Genomic DNA, 25233 nt, shown 5'->3' with positions numbered 1-25233 from the left:
CCTACTTAAATAAATTGTGATTTGGACATGTATATGTGCATATTTGTTTTTCCTCAAGTTAAGTATTTTAAGAAAAATTGTCAGAGCAGCCACCATCAAAAGTTGGTGGCTGCACGCTAAGGCCACCAAAACATTTTTTGTGAGAATTCCTGACCTTGAGTTTCCTAAAATGCATGATTTCTATTAGGGATCCCTGCTTATTAAAAATATAGCATTTTTGGTTTTGTTATAAATGTTTGAGAACAGACTCTTCAGAAGAATTAACTCTATGATACAGATAAAATATTAAGCATTATTTTGTCTTACCTGTAACAATACTGGATCATTAGGATTTGTAGAGCTTCGGTGAACCACTCCTGCCAGCACGCTAGTCAAATTATAAGTATTCTGAAGAGCTTCTCTGGTCTCTTTGTCCAAAACTACAGTGTAAAGTCATTTGTTAATGTTGTCCTGCACAATTGCAGTTAATAATAAAAGCAGCATTAGCTAGCAGTCTGAGCACTGAATTGGGAACCAGTAACTCTGAGCTCTATCCCTAGTTTTGTTGTTGTTGTGTGTATGTATTTTTTTTTAAACCAGCTTTTAAACTTTGTACATGCTCTGTGACCATGAGCAAGTCAAAACTTCTCTCTGCTTGTTCCAGACTACCTTCTGCCTAAATGCAACACGGGAACACTTCCACTTACTCCACATGATGTTGTAAGGACCATTCCACCCTGACTAAAAAACCCTCTTGAAGTATTATAGGCCAGCTGCACAAAACTGTCAAGCAGCTTTATTAGCCTGTGCACAAAAATCTACCTGTAGTTCTTCAACCAAGATGCGCGCGGGGGGGGGGGGGGTGGGTTTAAAACTAAGTTTACTCACAGATCAAACACACGGCAAGATACAACTACTCTTCACTCTAGTGAGTAAACAAGCAGACTTTTACAAAGGTGATCACTGCCATTGCAAACTATCCAGTCTCAAATCTACCTCTAACCATGACCCATCACCCTCAGATCACATGACACAGAATATAACTTAATAGGCTTAAAACAGGCATTTTGTCTAGGTTACTGCTACACATTTTAAAAAAAACTGTTTCAAGCTCTAGGAACCCATTAAAATCCTTTACAAAAAAAAAAAAAAAGATTTAAAACAGACTCCAACTATCCCGTATCATACCAACATACAACCAGATGTAATAAACCTAAGACAACCAGCCCCCTTCAAATGCCCTGCAACCTCTTTCATTTCCCAACTTTTATGGGCTAGATGCCAGAAAGCAAAGATCATCCTTCAAGCATGCCCTGGAGATTGGCTTGAATCACCCGGAGTCTGTTAAAGAGCAGAAGCAAGTTCCAAATGTGCAGCCCCATAACAAATGCCCTGCCAGCAACCCTCTCTTTTATCTCAGACACTTCTGCTAATTGCACTGTGAAAGAATCTCAAAGGGAAAGCAGCTGTCAAAGAAAATGAATACTGCAAGTGTCATTCAGTTACACAAGCTAGGTTGATGGGGAGAGAGAGAAGACAACCACGAACTATATGGATTGAGGAACAAACTTCTCCTATGGGTGTATTACAGGGGTTCTCAAACTGGGGGGAGGTCATTACATGGAGGGTTGCGAGCTGTCAGCGTCCACCTCAAACCCTGCCTTGCATCAAACATTTATAATGGTGTTAAATATATTTAAAAGTGTTTTTAATTTATAAGGGGGGGGGTGGTGTCACACTCAGAGACATACTATGTGAAAGGGGTCACCAGAACAAAAGTTTGAGAACCACTGGGGTATTAGATAGCTGTCAAGCACAGGAGCTTTTACGTAGTTCTCTGAAACATCTGGTATGGGCCATATTAGAGACAATACTAAACCAGATGGATATATTTTCTGATTCAGTTTGGCAATTTCTGTGCTCCCATAGAATGCAAGATATTACACATTGCCAGGAATAAGATATTAGAAAACTAAATACTTAATTTTGTTACAGTACATAGTTAATTATTCCCCATCCCTCAAATCAATGCAATTTACACAGATAGTATAGCGGATAACTCACTTGCAAATGCAACCTGTCACAGATTCCAACTGTTTTAAGACTTATTAACAATCTTTGAAAATTTAGCTTTAATTCCCCAAAAGAAAAATTAAAGATGTGAACAACTTACCTAGTTGTGACAGCAAAGTAATCACAGACAGGATTAGACATGGACTTATATTTGGGTCCTCAATGAGCTCCGCTAAACAGCTCAGACATTCACTTGGCAGTATTTGGTTTGATGCAAACAATCTTGTTAGCTTCAATCCAGAGATAACCTAAAAACACATTTTAAATTAAATAAGTATTATATAACTGCAACAATATTTGTCTCAGTTCTGCACAAGATTCAGAGGGGAGTTGTATTTTCAGTTCAATGCAATATACTGCCAACACCAGTGGCATCCTTGATAGCACACAGATACTTTCGCTTGCCTCTTTTAACCCACTTTTGTTGAATTTGTAAACTCTGGAACCATGTTTTTCATTACAGTAACTCCTCACTTCACATTGTAGTTCTGTTCCTGAAAAATGCAACTTTAAGTGAAACGATGTTAAGTGAATCCAATTTCCCCATAAGAATGAATATAAACAGGGGGGTTAGGTTCCAGGAAATTTTTTTTTTTGCCATACAGTACAGTACTATAGTTGAGAGGTGCCCCCGCCTTACCCCACACAGTCACAGCCCACTGGCATTGGAGACAATGAGGCAGGCAAGGAGGCTGAAGGTGCTGTAGGCTAGGAGAAGCACGTTGCTCAGCAGCAGCTTCCCCTATTCTGCAAGCACCAGGGGCAGGGGGCTCAACCCTCTGCCCGCCCACTCCACCCCTTCCCCAAGCCCCCACTCTTAACCCTTCTCTTCTTCCCCCCTCCTTTACTCCGCACGCAGCATCCTCACTCCTCCCCCCTCACTCCCGCCCAGGCAATCAGCTGGCTTGCGACGTTCAGGGGGCAGGAGGGTGGAGGGCGGACACGGCGCGCAGCCTCCCCCCTTCCTCCCCGCAGCAATCAGCTGGTTTGCAGCGTTCGGGAGGCAGGGGGAGCCTGCGTGCCAAGTCCTCGCTCTCCCCCCCCCCCCCCCCCGAACGCCACAAGCCAGCTGATTGCCATGGGCAGGAGGAGGAAGGGGAAGGCGCTGATCCGCGGGGTCTACCAGCGGCTGGGAGATGCTGTGGGGGGGGGGGCATAGGGGAGCCAATGGGGGGCTGTCAGCTGTGGACAAAGCAGGCAGCCAAACAACATTATAGCAAAGCATTGCACAACTTTAAATGGAGCATGTTCTGTAATTGAGTAGGGACGCAAGATCGAAACACCGTTAAGCGAGAGGACATTAAGTGGGGAGTTACTGTACTGTATGTGTCCCCTTTATATTTGAAAAACATACATTTCTTCTGTTTCGGACTCATAATTAACAGTTGGTTTACTTTGTACACAGCTCTACCAATTATACCACTGGGAATTGATTTTAAGTTAACAGCTGCTGCAGCGTGAACACAAATCATTACTAGTTTATAAATACAAAAATACTACAAGTCTGTATTTGTACATAAGAAACATACAGCATCAGGTAAGTTACCCACCAGTTTATATATCTTTTAGGATAAAAAAAATATTGGTTTTACATAGCCTGGAAATGTATTGTTTAAACAGAATGTTTGAAAATTAGTTCCCAATTAAATATGATAGACTAATTCACAGTAAGACACAGATTTCAATAAAAAGGAATTATTCTGTACAAAGATATGAAATATCATTCACAAAGAACTTATCTGTTGTATTAAAGAATGCAAGGCAGAAAGACTGAACTCTATTTCTTCAACTCCAAATTAGTGGTTGTCAAAGAAAGACTTGTTTTCTTTTATGTAGAACCATCAAATTAATTAAAACACGCTGGAATTAATCTCATTTTAACTCTACGGCCTATACCATGGAATAGCTTGCTAGAACTAGTATATACAATAGACAACAAAAAAATTACAGCAGTTATGTCTACAGTTGGTTGCTATAGACAATGAAAAACAAAAATGAACGAACATGGAAAAGCTACAGACAGACTCATTAAAATATTAAATTAATTATCTTCATTTGAGCATATTTTGAAAGTTATGCAACTGACAATTTCAGCTGTAAAACATTCATGTACCACTCATAACTCGCACCAGTAGACTGAGCGATTGGCTGAAACAAGAAATAGGGCTGAGTGGACTTGCAGGCTCTAAAATTTTACATTGTTTTATTTTTGAATGCAGGTTTTTTTGTATATAATTCTACATCAAGTGCATTTTGGGAAAACAAGGTTGCTTAGAGTTTTAACTAGGGCTGTCAATCGCAGTTAACTCACACAATTAACTAAAAAACTGATCACAATTAAAAAAATTAATCATGATTAATCAGTTTTAATTGCGCTGTTTAACAATAGAATATCAATTGAAACTCATTAAATATTTTGGATATTTTTCTACATTTTCATATATATTGTATTCTGTCTCATAATTTACTCTTTGAATTCAGTTATTTATTACAAATATTTGTACTGTAAAAATGATAAAGAGAAATAGTATTTTTCAATTCACCTCATACAAGTCCTGTAGTGCAATCTCTATCGTGAAAGTGCAACTTACAAATGTAGATTTTTTTTTGTTACGTAACTGCTTTCAAAAACCAAACAAACAATGTAAAATTTTAGAGCCTACAAGTGCACTCAGTCCTACTTCTTGTTCAGCCAATCGCTCAAACAAATGTTTTACATTTATCGGAGCTAATGCTGCCCTCTTCTAAATTACAAGATCACCAGAAAGTGAGAACAGGCATTTGCATGGCACTTTTGTGGCTGGCATTGCAACTTATTTACGTGCCAGATAGGCTAAACATTCATATACCCCTTCATGCTTCGGCCACCATTCCAGAGGACATACTTCCACGCTGATGACGCTTGTTAAAAAAAAAATGCATTAATTAAATTTGTGACTGAACTCCTTGGGGGAGAATTCTCCTTGGAGGAGAAACGGCTCCGTTTCTGCCATATATTTCATATTATAGGCGACTCAGATGATGACATGATGTTCATTTTAAGAACACCTTCACTGCAGATTTCACAAAACGCAAAGAAGGTACCAATGTGAGATTTCTAAAGATAGCTACAGCACTCGACCCAAGGTTTAAGACTCTGAAGTGCCTTCTAAAATCTGAGAGGGACGAGGCGTGGCGCATACTTTCAGAAGTCTTAAAAGATCAACACTCCGATGAGGAAACTACAGAACCAGAGAGGTGTTCTGATGGAACCACCAAAAAAGAAAATCAACCCTCTGCTGGTGGCATCTGACTTAGATAATGAAAATGAATATGCGTCAATCTGCACTGCTTTGGATTGTTATCAAGCAGAACCCATCATCAGCCTGGACGCATGTCCTCCGGAATGGTGGTTGAAGCAAGAAGGGACATAAATCTTTAGCACATCTGGCACGTAAACATCTTGCGACTCCGGCTACAACAGTACCATCAGAATACCTGTTCTTCAGGTGACATTGTAAACAAGAAGCAGGTAGCATTATCTCCTGGAAATGTAAACAAACTTGTCTGTCTGAGCGATTGGCTGAACAAGAAATAGGACTGAGTGGACTTGCAGGCTCTAAAATTTTACGTTGTTTGGTTTTTGAATGTAGGTTTTTTTGTACATAATTCTACATTTGTAAGTTCAAATTTCATGATAAAGAGATTGCACTACAGTACTTATGTTAGGTGAATTGAAAAATACTATTTCTTTTGTTTTTTTACAGACTAAATACTTGTAATCAAACATTATAATATAAAGTGAGCATTGTACACTTTGTATTGTTGTAATCCAAAAATATTTAATTCTTAAACAGCATTTAATATAATAAATCATATTTAAATAATCTATTACAGTAACTCCCCACTCAACGTTCTCTCGCTTAACGTTGTTCTGATCTTACGTGCCTGCTCAATTATAGAACATGCTCCATTTAAAGTTGTGCAATACTTCGCTATAATGTTGTTTGGCTGCCTGCTTTGTCCACAGCTGGCAGCCCCCCATCAGCTCCCCTTTGCGTCCCCCACAGCACCTCCCGCCCGCCGGCAGACCCCACAGATCAGCGCCTTCCCCCTTCTCCTACCCGCGGCAATCAGCTGGCTTGCAGCGTTCAGGAGAGAGCAGGGAGGAGCGAGGAATGAATGCACAGACTCCCCCTCCCTTCCCAACGCCACAAACCAGCTGATTGCCGAGGGCAGAAGCCAGGGGAGGAAGGGGGGAGGCTGCGCGCCTAGTCCCTTCTCCCCCCACCTTCCTGCCCCCTGAATGTCGCAAGCCAGCTGATTGCCGTGGGCAGGAGGGAGGAAGCAGCATGCAGAGTAAGGGGGGAGGGGGAAGAATAGGCAGGTTAAGGGTGGGGGTTTGGTGGAAGGGGTGGAGTGGGCAAGCTGAGGGTTGAGCCCCCTGCCACTGGTGCTTGCAGAGTAGGGGAAGCTGCCACTGCTGCTGAGCAATGTGCTTCTCCTAGCCTACAGCACCTTCAGCCTCCTTGCCTGCCTCATTGTCTCCAGTGCCAGTGGGTTGTGTCTGTGTGGGGTAAGGCGGGGGCACCGCCCAACTATTGCAAAAAAAAAAAATTTCCCTGGAACCTAACCCCCCTGTTTATAATCATTCTTATGGAGAAATTGGATTCGCTTAACATCGTTTCCACTTGCAGTCGCATTTTCTAGGAACACATTTACAACGTTAAGTGAGAAGTTACTGTATTGTTTAATCACGCAATTAATTTTTTTAATCGCTTGACAGTCCTAGTTTTAACATGTATTTAGATTTTTTTAACCCGATCCACAGCGCTGGGGAAGGAGGCTAGAACCACATTTTAACTGTAAAGACACATGTTATAAAATAGATTCCAGCAATTTCTAAGGAAATTGCTTCATTCAAGTCTCACCCCACGGCTTTGTTTGTTAATATTTACAATTTCTAGTTATGAAATGACCCCATTGTATTATCTGTAGATCAAACTAAGAAGTGCTTTGGCGTGCATAAGAGACTACATAAATGCAGAATATGATTATTAAATGACAGCACGAAAGTATTAGCATATCTTCCAAGGACAGTCATCCTGAAGCTTTGACCAATTCAATAAGTTAAAAAGTCTCAAGCGTATACCTGCCTTTTAGGCTCCCTGACAGTTGCCACTGTTTTGTTTCATAAAGGCATATTTTTAAAGTATTTTTCCTTTTCTCTATTCCTGTGTGAAAAGGTCCAAACGAGCAACAGGGTAAACTGACTTTTCCAAGCTTAACACGGATTTAAAAAAAAAAAAAAAAAAGCCGCCCCCCCACACGCTCATCCCGGGACTCCCGGAGCTGAGGCTTTAAGGAAACACCCACCCAGTATTCTAGGACCCCACAGTAACTCCCCACCCGCCGAGCAGAGAGAGACCAAGGAGGCGGGCTAGGAGCAGCCCCCAGCCCGACGAGGGGTGTGACGCAGGGAGCTGCGCGGTGCCCGGCTCCGTCTCTCCCGGGCTGACCGCGCGCTCACCTCCAGACTGCGCTGCAGCAGCGCCGCGTGCGCTGGGCTCTTGGCGGCCCGGTACTGGGCGGCGGCCAGCAGCAGGGACTTCATACAGGCCGAGGCGTCCATCCCGCCCCGCGCGGCGCCTCACGCGCGCAGCCGGCTCGCAATCGTATTTGGCGCCCGCGCCGCCATCTTAGCTCCGCGAGCGTCCGAACCCCGGAGAACCAGCCCGCCCCCGCGCGGTGCATGACGGGACCGGCGCGAGCGGAGGCGCTGGCCATGGCGCTGTGGGAGGGGGCCCCTCTGCGCGGGCATCCTGGGAGCTCGGCCCAGCGGGCGGGGCGGAGTCAGGCTCCTGCTGGTGCATGCTGGGAACGGCGGCCGCCATCGCTCTGTGGGGATAGGGTCCCGCCCGCTGCCCATGCCGGTGTACGGTACCGTGGGAAGGGAGGCCGCCATTGCTCTGTGTAGAGAGAGCTTCGCCCTGGTGCATGCCGGAAGCCCAGGGAGCGTGGCGTCCGCCGTCGCTTTGTGGGGGGTCTACCACGTTCGGTGCTTGGGGCGCCCGCCATCGCTCTGTGGGGGTGCGCTCGGCAGGCGGCGAGACCAGGCAGCTGCTCGGTGCTTTGTCCTTGCTGGGCGGGTGGCCCAGTGCCCGGCTGGCAGCGGGGCTGGCACAGTGTGTATCCTGGGGGAGCTGAGAGGCATTGAACCAAACTGCAAACCCTGTATGTGACAGGGACCACGTCAAGCCCCCGAGGGGGGGGGCAGCTGGACCCCTAGTTCCCTCACTATGGGAGGGAGCAGGGTAGCCGGCAGCTGGGCGCGCCTCAGTGCAACCCCCTCTGCTCCAGCCACATGGCAGGGCAGATGCGCCTGCCTGCCTGCCTGCCCCGCCCCTGGAGCCAGTGTCCCCAGCCCCCATCGCCATGAGACAGCAAGCGTCCCGACATGTGTCCTTGGCGCAGCCCAGCCACTTAACAGGGCAGGATACTGCCCACGGGCTGCAGAGGCTACATGAGCTCTAAGTGTCCCTGGCCCCTAGCGTGGGCCACCTGCCCTGGCCAGTTAACATGACACCTGCTCTATGGCACGTGAAAGTAGCACTGACAGAAAGTATCCCGGGCAGTGAGACCACGGTATAATTTTGCATCCTGAGTAAAGCATTGTGGGCTGTAGGCATCTGAAAACCAGCATAATGCTTTCTGTATGCAGAGTTGTTGGGGTGTTGATCTGACAATATTAGAGAGACAAGGTGGGTGAAGTAATATTGTTTATTGGACCAAGTGCTGTTGTTGAGAGACAAACCTTTGAGCCACTCACAGCTCTTCTTTATGTCATCTTCTGCTTTGTGAGAGCATGAAAGCATCTTTTTTGCACCAATAGAGGTTGGGCCAATAAAAGATACCACGTCTTGACACTTTATGTCCTTCAAATGTACAGCACAGTAGAATGAGTCCATAGGGAAAGTGTGATAGGCAGGAGAGTGGGTAGCAACATGTTAGGCCAGAAGGGGGAGAGCTCAGCTAATACAAGGGACAGGACCTCTCCTGATTTAAATCAAGGGGCAGAAGACAGTGGAAAACAGGCTGCCATGGGTTTCACCCCTACAATTTTCTCAAGATAGTAACCCATCCCTCCTGTCCTACCCTCTAGAAAAACAGCCTTCTCTTTGGATTAAATGTTTTTTGTTAACCTTTTAACTCATATGATAGCAGTCTGTACTAGAATAGTGATGGTTTAAGGCTCAAATCCTTCTATGACTCCTAAGGAGAAATTAGTTGTTAAAGTTGAACACAAAATTTAGTTTTACTTTTTTTATAAAAAAGCAAATACAAAAATAATAAACATTGTTTCAGAATCAAGTACTCAAAAATTAGGAAATGCAAGTGCAAGCTTATTTTCACCACTGCATGCGTATATATGCACACACACAGTGATAAAGGTTTTAATTACACGATTATATATTTTTTTCCCACTACTCTCCTGCTTCATTCAGTGCACAGATGAATCCATAAGGGGAGCAGAATTAAGGCTGTACAGGCAACCATAAATCTATCATTTGCTAATCTCTGCATGCTTGAATTTTCTACCTAACATTTTTAATAGTTTGTGTGTAATACGGTTGATAGGAAGTTTGCCAGAATCCCTCAAGAAAAAGCTAATAAATCTTTGATAGGTTCTAGTCCTTGCTTGAGCTGCACATGGAAGAGTTTGCCTCTGGCATCAAAAGCCTTTCCAGTGAAAATGATAGTGTAGTTTAATCCAATATGGAACATTTGTTAATCGATTTAAAAGGTTTACTTTGGGATGATCTCTTAATTATGGTCAGTTGTTGTTGTGGAAACTCACCAGCTCTGCAGTTCAGCTGCAGACAAAATGTTCTGGCCCTGCCCTATATCGTCCCACAACTGTAGGCTTGCTGAATGCTCTGTAAGAGATAGGCTTACAAGGAAGGATCAGATGGTGTTATTATGAAACAGTTAATCATCTCTAAACTGTTCCTCATTAGGAAAGACATCCCTAATTTTAGATTCTAATTTACTTTATGTACACACCTGGTGTTCTCACTTTGATTACTGAGTTAGAAATACTTAAGAAATTGAAATCAGAAATCCTTCTGGAGGCTGAAGAAATTGGCACAATCAGAGCTCCCTCCACTATCATCTTTCACTTCAACTCTATTTTACATTATATTCCACATTGGGTCATTAGACTATCAAGCAGTGTGGGCTAAGTAATCACCACAAATAACTGCTAGTTCCTATGGCTACAAACAGTTTTCAAAAGATCCTGGGTTGTCCTTAAGGTTGACTCCAAGCAATTTAGAGGGTTTTAAACCGAATCTTGTCATATTTTTAATCCTCATTTAAAATGCATTACGTCTGCCTACTGTGGGGTTCTTATAACTTACTCTGAAGCATCTGGTACTGAACACTATGAGAGGCAGTGTACTGGAGTAGATGGATCTCAATTTGATGCAGTCTGGCAATTCCTATGTATCAGAAGACGCATTTTTCCTAGATAAATTGTGAGAGAACAAGATTTTTTTTCCTCAGACTTCCAAAACGTTAAAACCAATAGTGAGTAAATGTAAAATTAGGCTTATTTGGCTCTGTTATGTTGTTTCTCAGCCTGTGCTGGATAAGGGGAAATGAAAATTACAGCTAGGTAAAATTTTTAGGCAAATGGTTAATTTTGCCAAAAATCCATTTTTCAGGGCTCTGAAATGATTCATTGAATTTGGCCCAAGTTTGCAAATAGCTTCAGCTGGAAAAAAAAATAATAAAGAAACCTTTCAAGAGTCAAAACAGTTCATTTCAGCCATTTGGAAATGAACCATTTTGTTTGGCCATTTTGAAACTAAATGTTTCAGCTTTTCATTGAGAAACAGCATTTCGTTTTGAAATTTAGCTAATTTTAACAAAAACTATCCAAAAAACTACACCCCCCCCCCAAAAAAAAAGTGCATGTGGGAGGGGCAGGAGGGAGGGCTTTTCCTACAGAAATAAAAGTGAAATCTGTTCTACCACCCTCCAGCTCCATATCAATTCTGCGTTCTCCACCTCTGCTTCTCCTGGAGCTCATCACCTCCTCTCCCAGGCCTACATGGGCTGCAACAGGATCCCCTTGTGACAGAATACACCCCGGTTTTCACACCCTACACACTGTTGTACTAATCTTTGTGAAAATATGCCTTTTGAGATATCATTTCAAAAACTAAATGTGCTGGTCAATAATATCATGGTGAGATGTATACAGCAACATTAGATGTAAAGTTATGAACGTGCTCTGAACTCATGACTGAAGTGCATTTATCAGACACGTCTAAGGAGTGGGTAAGCCTGGTTCTCAAACACAAAGGACAAACTGACACCTCTAGCCAGGTGTCATCAAAGCTGATGGGCCATCACCTGTCAAGTGGCCATTCTTTGGTAAAGAAGGGGAGTGGGAACAAACAGATCTACAGCTTATCAAACAACAGCATGAAACCTTTTCACAACAAGACACCTTGCTGCTGTCCTCACAGCGGGAAGGAACTTTATCAGGCAAATGCATTTCAAAGGGTTACTGAACTATAAAAGTGAGGGGCAAAAACACCCGTAGTTATCTCTCCCTGTCCATCTCTCTCTCCTTCATCCAAGATGACAAAAGAAACAGCCTTTGGACTTGGGGAGATCCTGGCCTGAGAATTTGATCAGCCACGTTACTGGGAATGTGTGGTAAGAGATTTCACCTTGAATCAAGTCTAGTTTGTTAAATTTTAGTACTAGGAAGAGTTTTATCTTTATTTCTTTTGTAACCATTTCAGACTTTAATGCCTTATACTTGTATTCACTCAAACCTCTGTCTGTGTAATTAAATAAACTTTTTTATTCTTTAATCAAAAGTAATCCAGTGTTGTATTTAAACTGAATTGTGTGGGTAACTCCAGTTAGGGTAGCAAACTGTTGTATACTGATCCCCTAAGAGGGGCAACAGACCTAATATATCTGGACTGGTGAGGAGGGGGCTGGACAGTGCAGAATACATGTTTTGGATGAAAATTCGGGACTGGGGATATGTTGGGATCACTCTGTAAGTAGTAATCAAAGCTGGTGAAAACCAGAGTGGGACTAACATGTGGCTGGCAGGCTACAGCTATACACAGACTCTCAGGATGTGACCTGCCTGCTGTTTGTGAGTGGCCTAGGTGGGAGCTACAGCTACAAAGCATTGTGAGGCACCACAGGTTGCCGGGCAAGGGTGACACAGCCCCTCACTGGTCTGGATTGCTCCCTGAAATGTCATACCCCTGTACCTCTTCCAGGCTGGGTTCAGCAGGGAGAGGAGGGGGGAGGAACAGTAGAGCCATCCTCTTGCTCACAGGAGGGAAGGAGGGAGCAGAGCCATCTTAAGGAGCTGCTTCCTCTTTCTGCTCCGTCTCTCCCTTCCTGTGAGAGCCACTTTGGCTCCTGAGAGGAGCCAGGCAGATCTTTTTCCTCCTTCCCACAGCAGTTCTGATTCCTTGCTCTTCCTTGGGAGGGCAGGCAGACAATGAAATCAGCAAGGTTTTTCCCTCAGGCAGGGCTGAAGTCTGCATCCCTCAGCTAACTGGCTCAAGCTGTAGCAATATTATTTGCTGGGCCTGTGACCCAGCACTCTTTAAGCACTGGTAGTAGAAGAACAAACAAAAGCCCTTCGTCTTTAGGTCACCTATTCAAATCCAGCCCAGGTTGGTAGTAACCAACAGTCATTACCATCCTACAGTTGTTCAATAGCCAGCATGAAATGCTCTGGTCTAGAGAATAAGTGTTTATCTCAGAAAAACAACATCACTTCATTGATAGTGACTGGCACACTGAGAGTCTCGGCATTGGCTAAAAGCTGAACAGGAAATCATATTACAATTTTGATTCACAAGTGGCCCTTCCAAGTTACAGTTAAAGTATATTGGAGAAGAGAGGTGGAGAAACTTGTGGTTTCCTGTGCTGTACTGTTTCTAACACTATTTAAAAGTCAAGAAAAGAGAGTGACTCATTCTCTGTGACTTTCAAGCTAGAGTCTTTCCCCAGAATTAAACCTTATTTTCAACAATGTTTTTCTCATTCAGTGTGCATGGCCTGTGCTGACCTAATATGTTCATTAGAAAACACCTAGCAAAGATTTCTGCAGGAGTGAAGTTAGTGAGCTAACTTAGTGAACTTTATTCAGATCATTTTCAAGAAAAATGGATGCTCTTTTGCTGTTTCGATTTTTAAACATACATGTAATGCAATACCTGCCTAGGATACTGGCATAAAGCTGCCTCTGATATATACAGTCATGAGCTTTCCCTGAAACCTTTATAGAATTAATACCCCACTCATTATTTCCTTGATTTTCAGGCCACTGTTATCATCTAGTCTGACCTCCTGCATAACACAGACCATGGTCGGGCCTTAACCTCTTGCATGTAGGTATTAGAAACTTGGGCTCATTTTCCTGATGCTCAAGGCCCGTGAATTATCTAGAAATAAGACATCTGACTATGTATTCCTCCCCCTGCCAATAATCCCACACGCTGCTGAAAGAACAACTACTGCCTATTCCAGTGGGTCCTATATGGGTACAGGTGGGTATTTTGGCTCAATTTATCTTTATACTCCCTACCCTCTCCCCTCTTTTAGGACCCGATCCTGCAATGTGCTGACTGCTCTGTGCTTCTACTGACATCTACTGTACTTATTACTTCCAGCTGCAGCAGATTGAGTCCCTCGTTCTCTCACATGTTCTTCCAAAGGATATGTAGTTGGCTGACCTATTCTTCAAGCCATCGAGAATTGAACACAGCTTCTTGTGGAGCTTAGTCTAATGATGTAGCATACTGTAATCTGGAAACCTGAACACTGCTGGCACTTAGGTGGGGTCGATACTAAAAAGTTAGGTTGATCCAGTTACGTCACTCAGGGGAGTGAAAAATCCACACTCCTGAGTGACATAGTTAAGATTGTTATGCTTATAAGAAGCACACAGAATTTTTAAAAAGGGGATAAGGCAATATGCCGCATTTATTGAGAGTACAGTTAAAGCATTAAAATTAGTATATGCTTCCATTTACACACACCTCCCCCACCAAAGGTTCTGCAGCTAGATTATATAGTTACCAGTCCTTCGTGTTGCTCAGTCAGTTCCAATGGTCGGCTGAAACTGCACACGAGGGAGGGGGCGCTGTGTTCTGACGAACACGTTCGAAGATCTGATGTTGATGCAGAACGAACCCAAAGTCCCATGGCAATACACTCTTTTTTTTATAGTAATAAGTTCCCATACAAGTCTTTGGACCTTGCTGTGTATGCCCTGTTCAAGGTTGCTTTAATTAGCATTATTTGGGTTGTTACTGGGAGTTATTCGCAGCTGTTTCTTATCTTGTCCCTCTGGCTTCACTCTTTATCTTGTTCTTGGGGTGTATGCCTTTGCTTTAGGGTTGTTAATTTGCCATCTGGGTAAAAGTTGGTGCCTCTCGACTCCTCCACTCCCTTCTTGACCATCTGGCCTAGCTGACTGTTCTTTCTTAGTTAATTACCATATATTCTTCGCTCACACCAAACAGTAAATAAGGCAATTACAGCCATACAATTTTTATCCTTCTAAAAACAGTTATTAACACAATTAGTAAAGAATAAACTCAGAACAATTTGGGCTTGTGGTTTTAATTTGAGGCTACAATTTTTTTTTACTAATTTAAGGCTAGCAAAATAAAGTATAAGGCAAAATAAGCAAAATAAAGTACAATTTTACTTGAAACAATTTCTTCCCATTAGGCTTTTGGCCAACAAGATGACCTAATCCCTGGCGTAGACAGCGTTAGGTTGATGGGATAATTCTTCTGCCAACGTAGCTACTGCCTCTCCTGGAGGTGGATTAACTACAGTGATAGGAAAATCCTTCCTTTTGCTATAGTGAGTGTGTACACTGATGTGCTACCTCAGTGCTGTAGCAATCTGATGATAGAATGTGGAGCAGGCTGCTGGAGCTCTGCTAATATAAAAGCATTAATCCCTATATTTCTTTAAAGTAAGATTTTCCCTACAATACGGAACAGTTTTTTTCTCCCCTTCGGCAACCACTTACTTTCTCAAACAAATCAATGTTTTGGCCGTCTACACTAATCAACCTGGAAGTCTACGGATTAATTTAAACACCTATTTGCATCATAACACTACAAATACCCTCTGATTCCAACATGTGGAATCACCAGCACTTTAAATTTACAATGAGCCGAGAGTGATACTTCACAATTCTATGGCATGTTACCTGAAGATCTCAAGGCCCTTTACAAACATTAAAGAAACAATTTTTGTCGTGCTTCTGTATCTTCATTTTACAGATGTGGAATGCACACAGCAAGGTTATATGACTTGCCAGAGGTCACAGAACAATCCATTCTCCGTTCTTAGTTCTGCCAGTCAATAGTCCTGAGTTCTCTTTCTGGCAGGTAACCATTAGACATACCACTTCCCCAAGCAGTGACCTTCAGAACAAAACTATACAATAAGCAGATCCCTGGTTTAATTCTTTAAAGCCAACTCTTGTTAGAAAAAAGAAATATAGACACCACAGAGCCATTTGTTTGCTGTGTCAAATGCATGCAACAAATATTAAATATAAAAAAATTAAACTGTTCCTAAAAGTATCTGTGTAAAACTTGCAGTCCCAAAGTAAATCTTCAACACTACCATTTATAGATATGAAAACAGTCCAGGTCATTTATTTACACTGTATAGTATATTCTCTATTTTCAGTTGCTGCTACTTTCAATGCTTTTTTGTCAGCAGCCTTGGATTGTATCAGTGCTACAGGATGATATTATTCCTTCAAGACAGTAAAGATTCTGATTGAATACACCATTCAGTTAGCTGAAAATGAGACAAAACTAATGTCTTTTGCACAAAGTATGAAAACACAACAAAACATGGTTTTAACATTCTGTGGAGTCTATAGAGTTTGTATCATAGTAGATTTCAGCTCTGCCATTACCATTTGATCTACCCATATGCAATTAACATATTTACCTTACTATTTTCTAACAGGCTGCAGACCGGGGCAGCTAGAACTTCAGTTAGCAAAAAGGAAAATAACAAATTAAAAATAAAAATAAGTTATTCTAATAATGAATAAAATAAATATAACTTGGATTGTGTCCCAAAGAGTACAAGTCTGTTACTTGGATGCGCTGCCCAGGAGAGTGAATTTCAGAGGCACAAGTCCACTGATGAGAATGCCCAGTCAGCAGATGTGGCATGTGCAAGGACAAGTTCTGAAAGCAAGCTTTTTACATTTGATCTGCTGAGATGGGGGCCAGGATAAGAGGTGGCCTCTGACAAAAACCAGGTCCCAGATGATTTAAGGTAAGACATCAACATAATCTCCATCTTCAATTTCTGTAAAGAAAGCAGCATAACAGTATGTCGTCATTTGTACATTCCAATGATCTTCTAGGGGGAGGAAAGAGGAGCTTGTTGTAAAATAACACATTTTATTTTGGTTTTTGAGATGGAATCATTCAATGTTCTGGACACCAATTATATATGACTCCAGTTAGGACTAGGGTCTTGCAGATTTGGCCCCCAAGACCACTCCTTTGCCATTGATCTGAGTGAAATTGCCTGAAACTCAAGCTGAAGAGATCCTGCATTGTTCTCCTCCAGAACCTGACAGCTCAGTTCTTGAACTATCATGTCCATGAAGTACAGTTAGGAATGCCTCATAGCAAGAAATAATCAACTGCTTCTGAGTGGAAACAGTTTACAAGACAGGTCAGTGGATCTGATGGCCAATGCTACAACATATCCTTCCACTACGTACAATAGTTCCAAATAGAGAGACAATTGTAAACTGTAGGGCAAGAGAACCTAAGACTCCTTTTCTCTGAGAATAATAAATGTAATGCTAACTAACTTCTGTATTTAGCTGGGGACAAGGATGAGATTTGAGGTCTTAAGACCCTCATCTCCCTCTCCATTAGCTTAGATGTCCTTTCAAGCTGCTATCTGCACTGAACATTTCGTATATTACTATCACACATTCAAATTTTGCAAGAGAAAGGAAGTTTAGTAGAGGCCCAGCTACTTGTAGAGCTTAGGCAGATAGCTGGCAAAAGGATATTGCGGTTTTCTTTAAGAGGCACCAGTGGCCTCTCAAGGTATCCAGTGGCAAACAAACATTATTCTTTAACCTCGACTCATCTGTGCAACTCAGTAGCATTACACGGGAGCCAAGGCTGCTGCAAAGTGGAGCTTTATGTAGAAAGGAACAAAAATGGTATAAAAATAAATACAAACTACGTTTCCAATCCCAAAGTGTTGTGACAAATCCCTACACGTATTTGCCGGGCCACAAGCCAAGTTCAGGGTTCAGTCTTTCTCCTGCAAGAGCCGATGCAGCTTCAGCATCAGATACTACAGCATGTTTTAGATTAGCCTTTTTCTTAAAATCTCCCACCATTACTCTCCTGCCAGTAGAGCTCCCCGCGTGCTAGCAAGGATGAGAACTCTAGTTTAGACCAGCACTGTAGCCACCATGCCAGGAGCCCTGCTCAATGCCTTTCACCTCAGCTCAGAGCAGGTCTAGATGGCAACTGATCTACCCTAGTGATCCCACCATGGCTACCAGCTATCGGCAATTGTGGGGAGGCTTAAGAAAACCTGCTAGTATAAACAAGGCTGCAACTTTACTACCCTTTATTGTTGGCTATGGTGTAGATGCACTGGCACCAGCAACATGGTGAACACTAGTAGGCATAGGGCTCAAGGGATTCCTGGAGCAAGTCTTCTTGATGCTGTGCTGAAGATGTCTAAGTTTTTTAAACCATTGTTCGAATCAGGGTAGCTGCACCATTGCTGAAAAACAGGTGCACGGTGCCAATGTAGACAAGGCTCTAAAGCAGTGCAAGAGCGTCATTCCTTACACCGCTTTAGATGCCAGGGATAGGGCTTAGCTCTTACTGGGGGACTCAGGTAAAAATATATTTCAGTTAACTATTAGCATGTACTTGTCATTTTAAGTCTACCCAGGTGTTGCACTAATGATCTGGAACCTTAAAAACTGGGCCATTTAAACATAAAATGTCAGTTCACCTTTAATTAGGAGCTATTTCAAAGATTGCCATTCAGGGCTCCAGGCTACCTACAAGAGGTGTAACTCACGCAGAGGATTGGAAACTTGAGTCTACACTCGTATAGCCACTGTTCCTAAGTGAGGACTCTTGCGTCATGCATACATGATTCCTACACTTTTGCTGGTATAAGCACTTACTCTTATGGGTAAGCAGTTCTAATGGAGAAACGGTTTCTAATGACAGCTCACACTGCCTGATTAACTCAGCAATTAAGCATTATTCAGCAGTTCTTAAAGTCTTTTGCTCTGTGTCAACAGCACTGTCCGGGTTAACAGTTACCACTCTTACTAAATTCATCCGAACAAAACCAAGGGCATGTTACAGTAAAGACACATGACTACAATCAAAGTATACTATATCTGAAAGCCTCACAATTTTTAATGTATTTATCCTAAACACCTTGGTGAAGTATTAGGCACATTTTATAATTGGGGAATTGAGACAGAAACAAAGTGAGTTGCCCAGCTTCACAGAAGATGACTATGGCAAAGCAAGGATTGACCTTGAGACTTACAAATTCCAGGACAGCGCCCTAACCACTGGACAATACTTCCTCCCCCAATTTTTATTTTTAGGACAGTTTGGATTTAAGACTACTTATGATGTTAGAACACAAGGCAAAACAAAAAAACTATGAGTTTGAAGTTAGTTTATATTTTCTCCCCTAGGCCCTCAAAGATAATTTAGTTTGTGCCATTTTTGGTATGAAGGTAATTTAGGACTCGATCTCTCACTGAAATCAGTGGACTCAGCACCTTATAGGAACTATATTGTAAATAACCATACTAAAGTAATGCATACTGGCAATGTTTATATTTTTTAAATCTTAAAACATTACGGGTCAAATCCCAACTCCATCAAAGTCATTAAGTATGTCTTTGTCCCCATTTTCGTTAGGGGGCTATTTAGCTAATGTCACTGGTAGGTTTTTGATCACTTAGGCAGAATATGTAATTTTTGCTTTTCATCTTGAAATAAAAAGAAAGTTTAAAATCAAGTATAGGGGACTCAGTGATTCAGGGATGCGAAATATTTTGCCTCTAACTCATGGGTTCAGATCCAGCCTGTGTTGGTAGTACTTAAGATTATAACCATCCGGAGGGTGCATCGGAGGCAAGAATTCTGAGTATCACTCCTGACTCTCACCGTGACATGCTAGGAGAGTTTAGATGAATTCTCAAACCTTTCTGTGTCTCAGTTTTACCCATCGGCAGTAGGCCGAATTGATTTTCACATGCCTGTTCATTGTGATGCGGACACCTATTCTGAGAGTAGCCATTATCTTGTTACTAATGGGTACCTTGATTGGCAGGCTAAGAAAGGCTGACAGAGCTCCCTTCTCTCTCTTAAATGTGATTTAAAGCGTTATTGAAACACAGTGGTAAGGACTGAGTAGGAAATGTATAGAACTGCTGTCTGGGCTCTCTGTGCACTGAAGAGAAACAGAAGGGATTCATTCTCAGAACGGTCAATCCAGCACTAGGCTAAAAAGACAGAAATAAACCTCTTACCATCATAAACTTCATCCATCTCTACCTTGGCTTTCCTTGGGGACTTCAGTCTCCTTACTGGGTAGCGAAGGTTGATGATGAGTCCTTGATTTGGCTTTTCATATGCGTATATCAAATCATTTATTGTTTTGAAGACCCGTTGTGGAGCATCTTCAGAAGTCTGAAAGAAAGTGAAAAAAGCGTTGCCACTGCATGTATGTTTCATCCATAGGGTGACCATATTTCCCAAAGGGAAAACGGGACACCACCTAGCGTGGGGCTGGCCCAAGCCACTTGCCTGAGCTCCCCGACTCCCTGCACAGGGCTGGCGTCACTGCTTGCCCAAGCACTGCCTGCCCCCCTGCCCGAGTCCTGCCTACCCCCTGCATGGGGCTGGCATTGTCACTCACCTCCACGCATATTCCTCCACACCCCGCTTTTTTCACAAAAGTGGGCATTTGTCCCATTTGCTCTTGACAACTTGATCAGTCAAGAAATATCGTTAAAAAAAAAAAAAGAAAAGAAAAGAGAGAGAGAGAGAGAGAAAGAAATCACACTCTTAGCTGACATTTTTATGCCAGGGAAACTTTCTAGGGTACACCTTGCCTGAATCTCTCAAATAGTTAATCTGACCCACCCTGTTCTAAATGTTTTTGTTGCTTCCCCAGAACAGCAGTTCTCCTGCAGGCATAATTAAACCACCCGCAACAAGCGGCGTTAGCTATGTTGACAGAAGAGCCTCTCCTGCCAGCGTAGCACTGTCCACACCAGCACTTTTGCCGGTGAAACTTAAGTTGGTCCGGGGAGTGGTTTTTTCACACCTCTGACTGACAAAAGTTTTATAGACAAAAGTGGTAGTGTAGACAAAGCCTTAGTGAATCAAAGTTCACGTTCCAAACACCATCCCTCACATTCAACTGGGTGTATAGCAGTCTCCTCTGCCCAGCCTTGTAAACAGCACTGAGACACTCCGGAGGTGTCATGCCTGTGATTGAGGGCCCAGGCTGCTGTGATCGAGGTGAGAAGGCTTTTGAGAGTTGTGGTGGGAAAGATAAGGCTTGGAAGTTATCCCTCTATAAAAAAGGATATGCTGTAATGCCAATTCTGAGTGTTCCAAAATCAGGAGATTGGCTTAAAAGGAGTACTTTTGAGTTCTTTTTGTCTTCTGACATCATAGTCTTTAGGTTGAACAGTTTGTCTGCAAGCTTTGCTCTGCAACCATAAAGGACGGAAACTTTTTCTCAATGAATAAACACAGGCCATCAAAATTCCACTCAAATACCCACCACCAATACCTGATGCCCCTGGAATGCCAGGGAATTAGTTTGGTGAGATATCCCCAGATGATCCTAGCAAGCAGTCTATACCCTGTGCTATAGAGGAAGGCAACAAAATAAAATAAAATAAATAAAGCAGAATGCCCTTGCTTAGAAATCCAGCCCAAATCAGTAATGCTCAAAAGCACCTCTCGGAGCATTACAGTCGCACAAAAATATTATATACAGATCTTTTTAAAAGGAAAGGACTAATTCCAAAATTCAAAACCCCTGAACATTCAGAAGCACAAGGTGTTTGTACACAGGACCCAGCAATGTCTTTGGTGAAATGGAAGCGGATTCCATCAGAAAAAGGACGAAAAAAAATATGTGAGTAGATACTCAAGAGATAGATTTTATGTTGTCAAAAAGACATGATCAAATCAGTAGCTATGGGCAAGCCATGCAATAAATTATGGATACAAAGAAATTACTGTGGAGATAGCAGTAGTGTGTTACTTCCAAGCTAATGGGTAATGAGAGAAAGTGTTGTTAAGGGTTGTGTGAGGTAGAATGCAGGTATGAAAATACCTTGTGAAGGTGAGATTTTATGTATATGATTTTTTAATCAGAAAATGACATTAAACAATATTTTCTCTTGCAGATGAAATGAAATTTTTTACCTGAATCCTAAAGTAACCTTCATGTTCCCTGAAGATTCGATAAGTGTAGATGAGCTGTTCAAAGCTGTGAAGAGATACCCTTTCATAAACTGTTTTTTAATCAACATTCAAGGAACAACAATGGCTAGACACCACTACATCTAAACCTTTTGGTGGAAGTATTTTTTTTTAAATGTAAACCAAGCTAAAACAATAAATGACTAAAACCCCAGGGAGCCAATCTCAGGAAATGTCTGTCATTACATTTTTTGCTAACAACAATTACATACCATTTACATCTCTTCTAAAGTACAAAGTATGTCACTTGCACAAACAGCTATTTTAGAAAATGCTTAGCCACTTAATTAGTGAAGTTAGATACCCCAAAGCTAACTCTGCAGCCTAAATCTAAAAAAAAAAAAAAAAAAAAAAATTTTAGGAGTACCTAAAAACAGAAATAGTGTCCATTTACCTTTTTAAAGTGTATTGTGTGCATTTATAAACACTTGTCTTCAAGCGCTACCATTGAAAGAAGGATACTGGAGAGTTTTGGGCACACATTCACTTTTACATTTGATTTATATTAGGGCTGTCAATTAATCGCAGTTAACTCAAGCAATTAAATCAAAACAAATTAACTTGATTAAAAAATTAATTACAATTAAACACAATTTTAATCGCACTGTTAAATAATAATAGAATACCAATTTAAATTTATTATATTTTTTTTGATATTTTCTACATTTTCAAATATATTTATTTCAATTACAATACAGAATACAAAGTATACAATGCTCACTTTATATTATTTTTGATTACAGATATTTGCACTGTAAAAAGATAAAAGAAACAGTATTTTTCAATTCACCTCATGCAAGTACCGTAGTGCAATCTTTATCATGACAGTGAAACTTACAAATGTAGAATTTTTTAATTTTTTTACATAACTGCACTCAAAAATAAAACAATGTAAAACTTTAGAGCCTACAAGTCTACTGAGTCCTAAATGTTGTTCAACCAATCGCTAAGACAAACAAGTTTGTTTACATTACAGGATATAATGCTGCCCACTTCTTATTTACGTCCCCTGAAAGTGAGAACAGGCGTTCACATGGCACTTTTGTAGCTGGTGTTGCAGAATATATACGTGCCAGATATTCTAAACATTCATATGCCCCTTCATGCTTCAACCACCATTCCAGAGGACATGCATCCATGCTGATGACAGGTTCTGCTCAATAACGATCCAAAGCAGTGCGGACTGATGCACGTTTTGTTTTTTTTTTCCACCTGAGTCAGATGCCACCAACAGAAGGTTGATTTTCTTTTTTTGGTGGTTCGGGTTCTGTAGTTTCTGCAATGGAGTGTTGCTCTTTTAAGACTTCTGAAAGCATGCTCCACACCTCAATCCCTCTCAGATTTTGGAAGGCACTTCAGATTCTTAAACCTGGGGTCTAGTGCTGTAGCTATCCTTAGAAATCTCACACTGGTACCTTCTTTGAGTTTTGTCAAATCTGCAACGAAAGTGTTCTTAAATCGAACAACATATGCTGGGCCATCATCTGAGACTGCTATAACATGAAATGCATGGCATAATGCAGGTGAAACCATGGAGCAGGAGTCATACAATTCTCCTCTCAAGGAGTTCAGTCACAAATTTAATTAACACTTTTTTAAATGAGCATCATCAGCATGGAAGCATGAAGGAGCATACAAATATTTAGCATATCTGGCACATAAATACCTTGTAATGCTGGCTACAAAAGTGCCATGTGAACATCTGTTTTGACTTTCAGGTGACATTGTAAATAAGATGTGGACATCATTATCTCCTGTAAATACAAACAAACTTGTTTGTCTTAGCGATTGGCTGAATAAGAAGTAGGACTGAGTGGATTTGTCGGCTATAAAGTTTTACTTTGTTTTATTTTTGAGTGTAGTTCTGTAAAAAAATAAAAGATTCTACATCTGTGAGTTGTACTTTCATGATAAAGAGATTGCACTACAGTAATTGTAGGAGGTGAATTGAAAAATACTATTTCTTTTGTCTTTTTAACAGTACAGATATTTGAAATAAAAATAATAATATAAAGTGAGCACTGTACACTTTGTAATTGAAATTAATATATTTGAAAATGTAGAAAACATCCAAAAATATTTAAATAAATGGTATTCTATTATTGTTTAACAGTGCAATTACACCGGTGATTAATTGCGATTTATTTTTAATCTCGTGATGAATTGCTTTATTTGTTTAACAATCCTAATTTATCAATCTAGAGTTTTCAGACCCTGGAAGCAGACATCTGTTTGTCTGATGTTGTTGCTTCAAGTCATGTTTTAAAAACAAAGGCTGGTTAAATGTGATTATGTAAAAATAGCACTTTCTTCGCATGCAAGTTCTGTTCAGTTAGTTTTAGGATCCAAATTTGCTTATCTTAGTGCAAAGTAATCTTCTTCTTGTTCCTCTGCAGAAGCAGCACAGCTAAGAGCCGGTCTGTAGTGCAGTCACTTGGTGCGACTGCGGATGGAGCAGACATACCGAAGCTAGCTTTAATTTAGCTAGCTCAGGTCCTGGAACAATGAAGCTGTGGCAGCACGAGCTTTAACATGGGCTGTCCAAACCTATCCAGAACCCTAAAGCTTGTGCTGCCCATGGGGATTCCACGTGTGGTAATGAGCCAGCCACTTTAACCTGGGGTATATCTGATTGGGCTGGATTGCAGCTAGAGATGTATATGGGACTTGGTCTTTAACATATTACTATGCCAACTGTATGCAAAGCATGCTGTGTGCCACCCTTCCAACCTTTTCAATTTCAGGGACTCCTAACTACTGCCACCTCCCTCATGCAAGACATGTTTACCCCCCACCCCTTCCATGCCCAAAGTCTTCACTCCCTCCTATGCCAGAGGCAATGTGTGCCCCTTTCCTCTGCAGAAATATTTTGTACGCTAACTAGGGCTATGCAACTTATTTAAGTTTCTGGCCTGTGAGATCACTTTCACATTTGCTACTTATTCACCTTTAAGGATGTAATAACTTCCACTTGTGATTGTCTTAAAATTAATGCAATTTTAAAGTACAATACTTACAAAACACAAAGACACAAGGCTCCTGTCATGCTCTCGCTCTCTCGTAATAAAAAGCTGCCATCCTTGCCTTTCTTGCTTAGTAATTCTTCACAGGTTTTTTTTGTTATGTTTCCATGATAAAATGGGAACTCCATGGAAGAACAGCAACCAGACCCCTTGTCTTTATAACTGATTCCAGGTGAATTCAGCAGTCTGGCATGAAAATGAAGTTGTCTAGAGGATGTTGAAACTGAAACTGTGGTGCTAGGAGAAGTTTTTCTTGAAGCATTGAGTATGTCAGTGGGTTCATCTGTGTGGTTGTTACTGACCATTCTGGAAAGCTTTTCTAGCCAACAGAGAGCAAATGAATATGATTAACACAGGAAGTGCGAAATGGCCAATAGTTTACCTGAAATAGGCCCCATCCCCCAATGCTTCCTTATAAGACCTTGTTTTCCAATGCTCATAGCAAAGTTTAATCTATTGGGCTGATATTTTCCCTGTCAAGTGTGCACCTCAGGCTTGGGGGAGGGCGGGGAGGAGGAAGTATCAGCAAACAGTGCTCAACTATTTGA

At 41.6% G+C, this 25233-nt stretch overlaps 2 protein-coding genes across 3 annotated transcripts in view; both read right to left on the bottom strand.

The window, feature by feature from the left end:
• The window catches only part of CIP2A (cellular inhibitor of PP2A), a 38565-nt gene extending 30306 nt beyond the window's left edge, over positions 1–8259 (bottom strand). Inside the window, exons 1-3 of one of the 2 annotated variants that reach the window (XM_075118335.1) lie at positions 7976–8259; positions 2153–2300; positions 307–419 (exon numbers count right to left, since the gene is read on the bottom strand). In XM_075118335.1, the coding sequence (XP_074974436.1) occupies positions 307–419; positions 2153–2300; positions 7976–7996 (282 nt within the window). In that variant the 5' untranslated portion in view covers positions 7997–8259. Of the gene's footprint in view, positions 1–306; positions 420–2152; positions 2301–7561; positions 7847–7975 lie in introns of those variants that run through there. The other variant, XM_048870709.2, reaches the window with a different exon arrangement.
• A 5791-nt stretch (positions 8260–14050) lies between these two features.
• Positions 14051–24977, bottom strand: SH2D1B (SH2 domain containing 1B). The gene is made up of 4 exons (XM_048870813.2): positions 24680–24977; positions 21606–21669; positions 19688–19847; positions 14051–16440 (listed from the first exon to the last, which is right to left on the bottom strand). The coding sequence occupies exons 1-4, from the start codon at positions 24811–24813 to the stop codon at positions 16403–16405; spliced, it is 396 nt and encodes a 131-aa protein (XP_048726770.1). The 5' UTR covers positions 24814–24977; the 3' UTR covers positions 14051–16402.
• Between the last annotated feature and the right edge of the window lie 256 nt (positions 24978–25233).

Source organism: Caretta caretta, chromosome 1 (assembly GCF_965140235.1).
Source record: "Caretta caretta isolate rCarCar2 chromosome 1, rCarCar1.hap1, whole genome shotgun sequence".
Classification (NCBI taxonomy): domain Eukaryota; kingdom Metazoa; phylum Chordata; order Testudines; family Cheloniidae; genus Caretta; species Caretta caretta.
Note: the sequence above shows the minus strand (reverse complement) of the source record. Positions and strands in the feature narration are given on the sequence as shown.

What these genes read in the sequence shown, in the direction of transcription:
- SH2D1B (XM_048870813.2), bottom strand. Translation starts at nt 24,813, where the DNA reads ATGGAGTTCCCATTTTATCATGGAAACATAACAAAAAAAACCTGTGAA. An exon ending in GCCTTGTGTCTTTGTGTTTT is followed by an intron (nt 21,670 to 24,679) that starts GTAAGTATTGTA and finishes ATCTCTTCACAG; the next exon opens with CTTTGAACAGCTCATCTACA. An exon ending in AAGGTTACTTTAGGATTCAG is followed by an intron (nt 19,848 to 21,605) that starts GTAAAAAATTTC and finishes ACTTTCTTTCAG; the next exon opens with ACTTCTGAAGATGCTCCACA.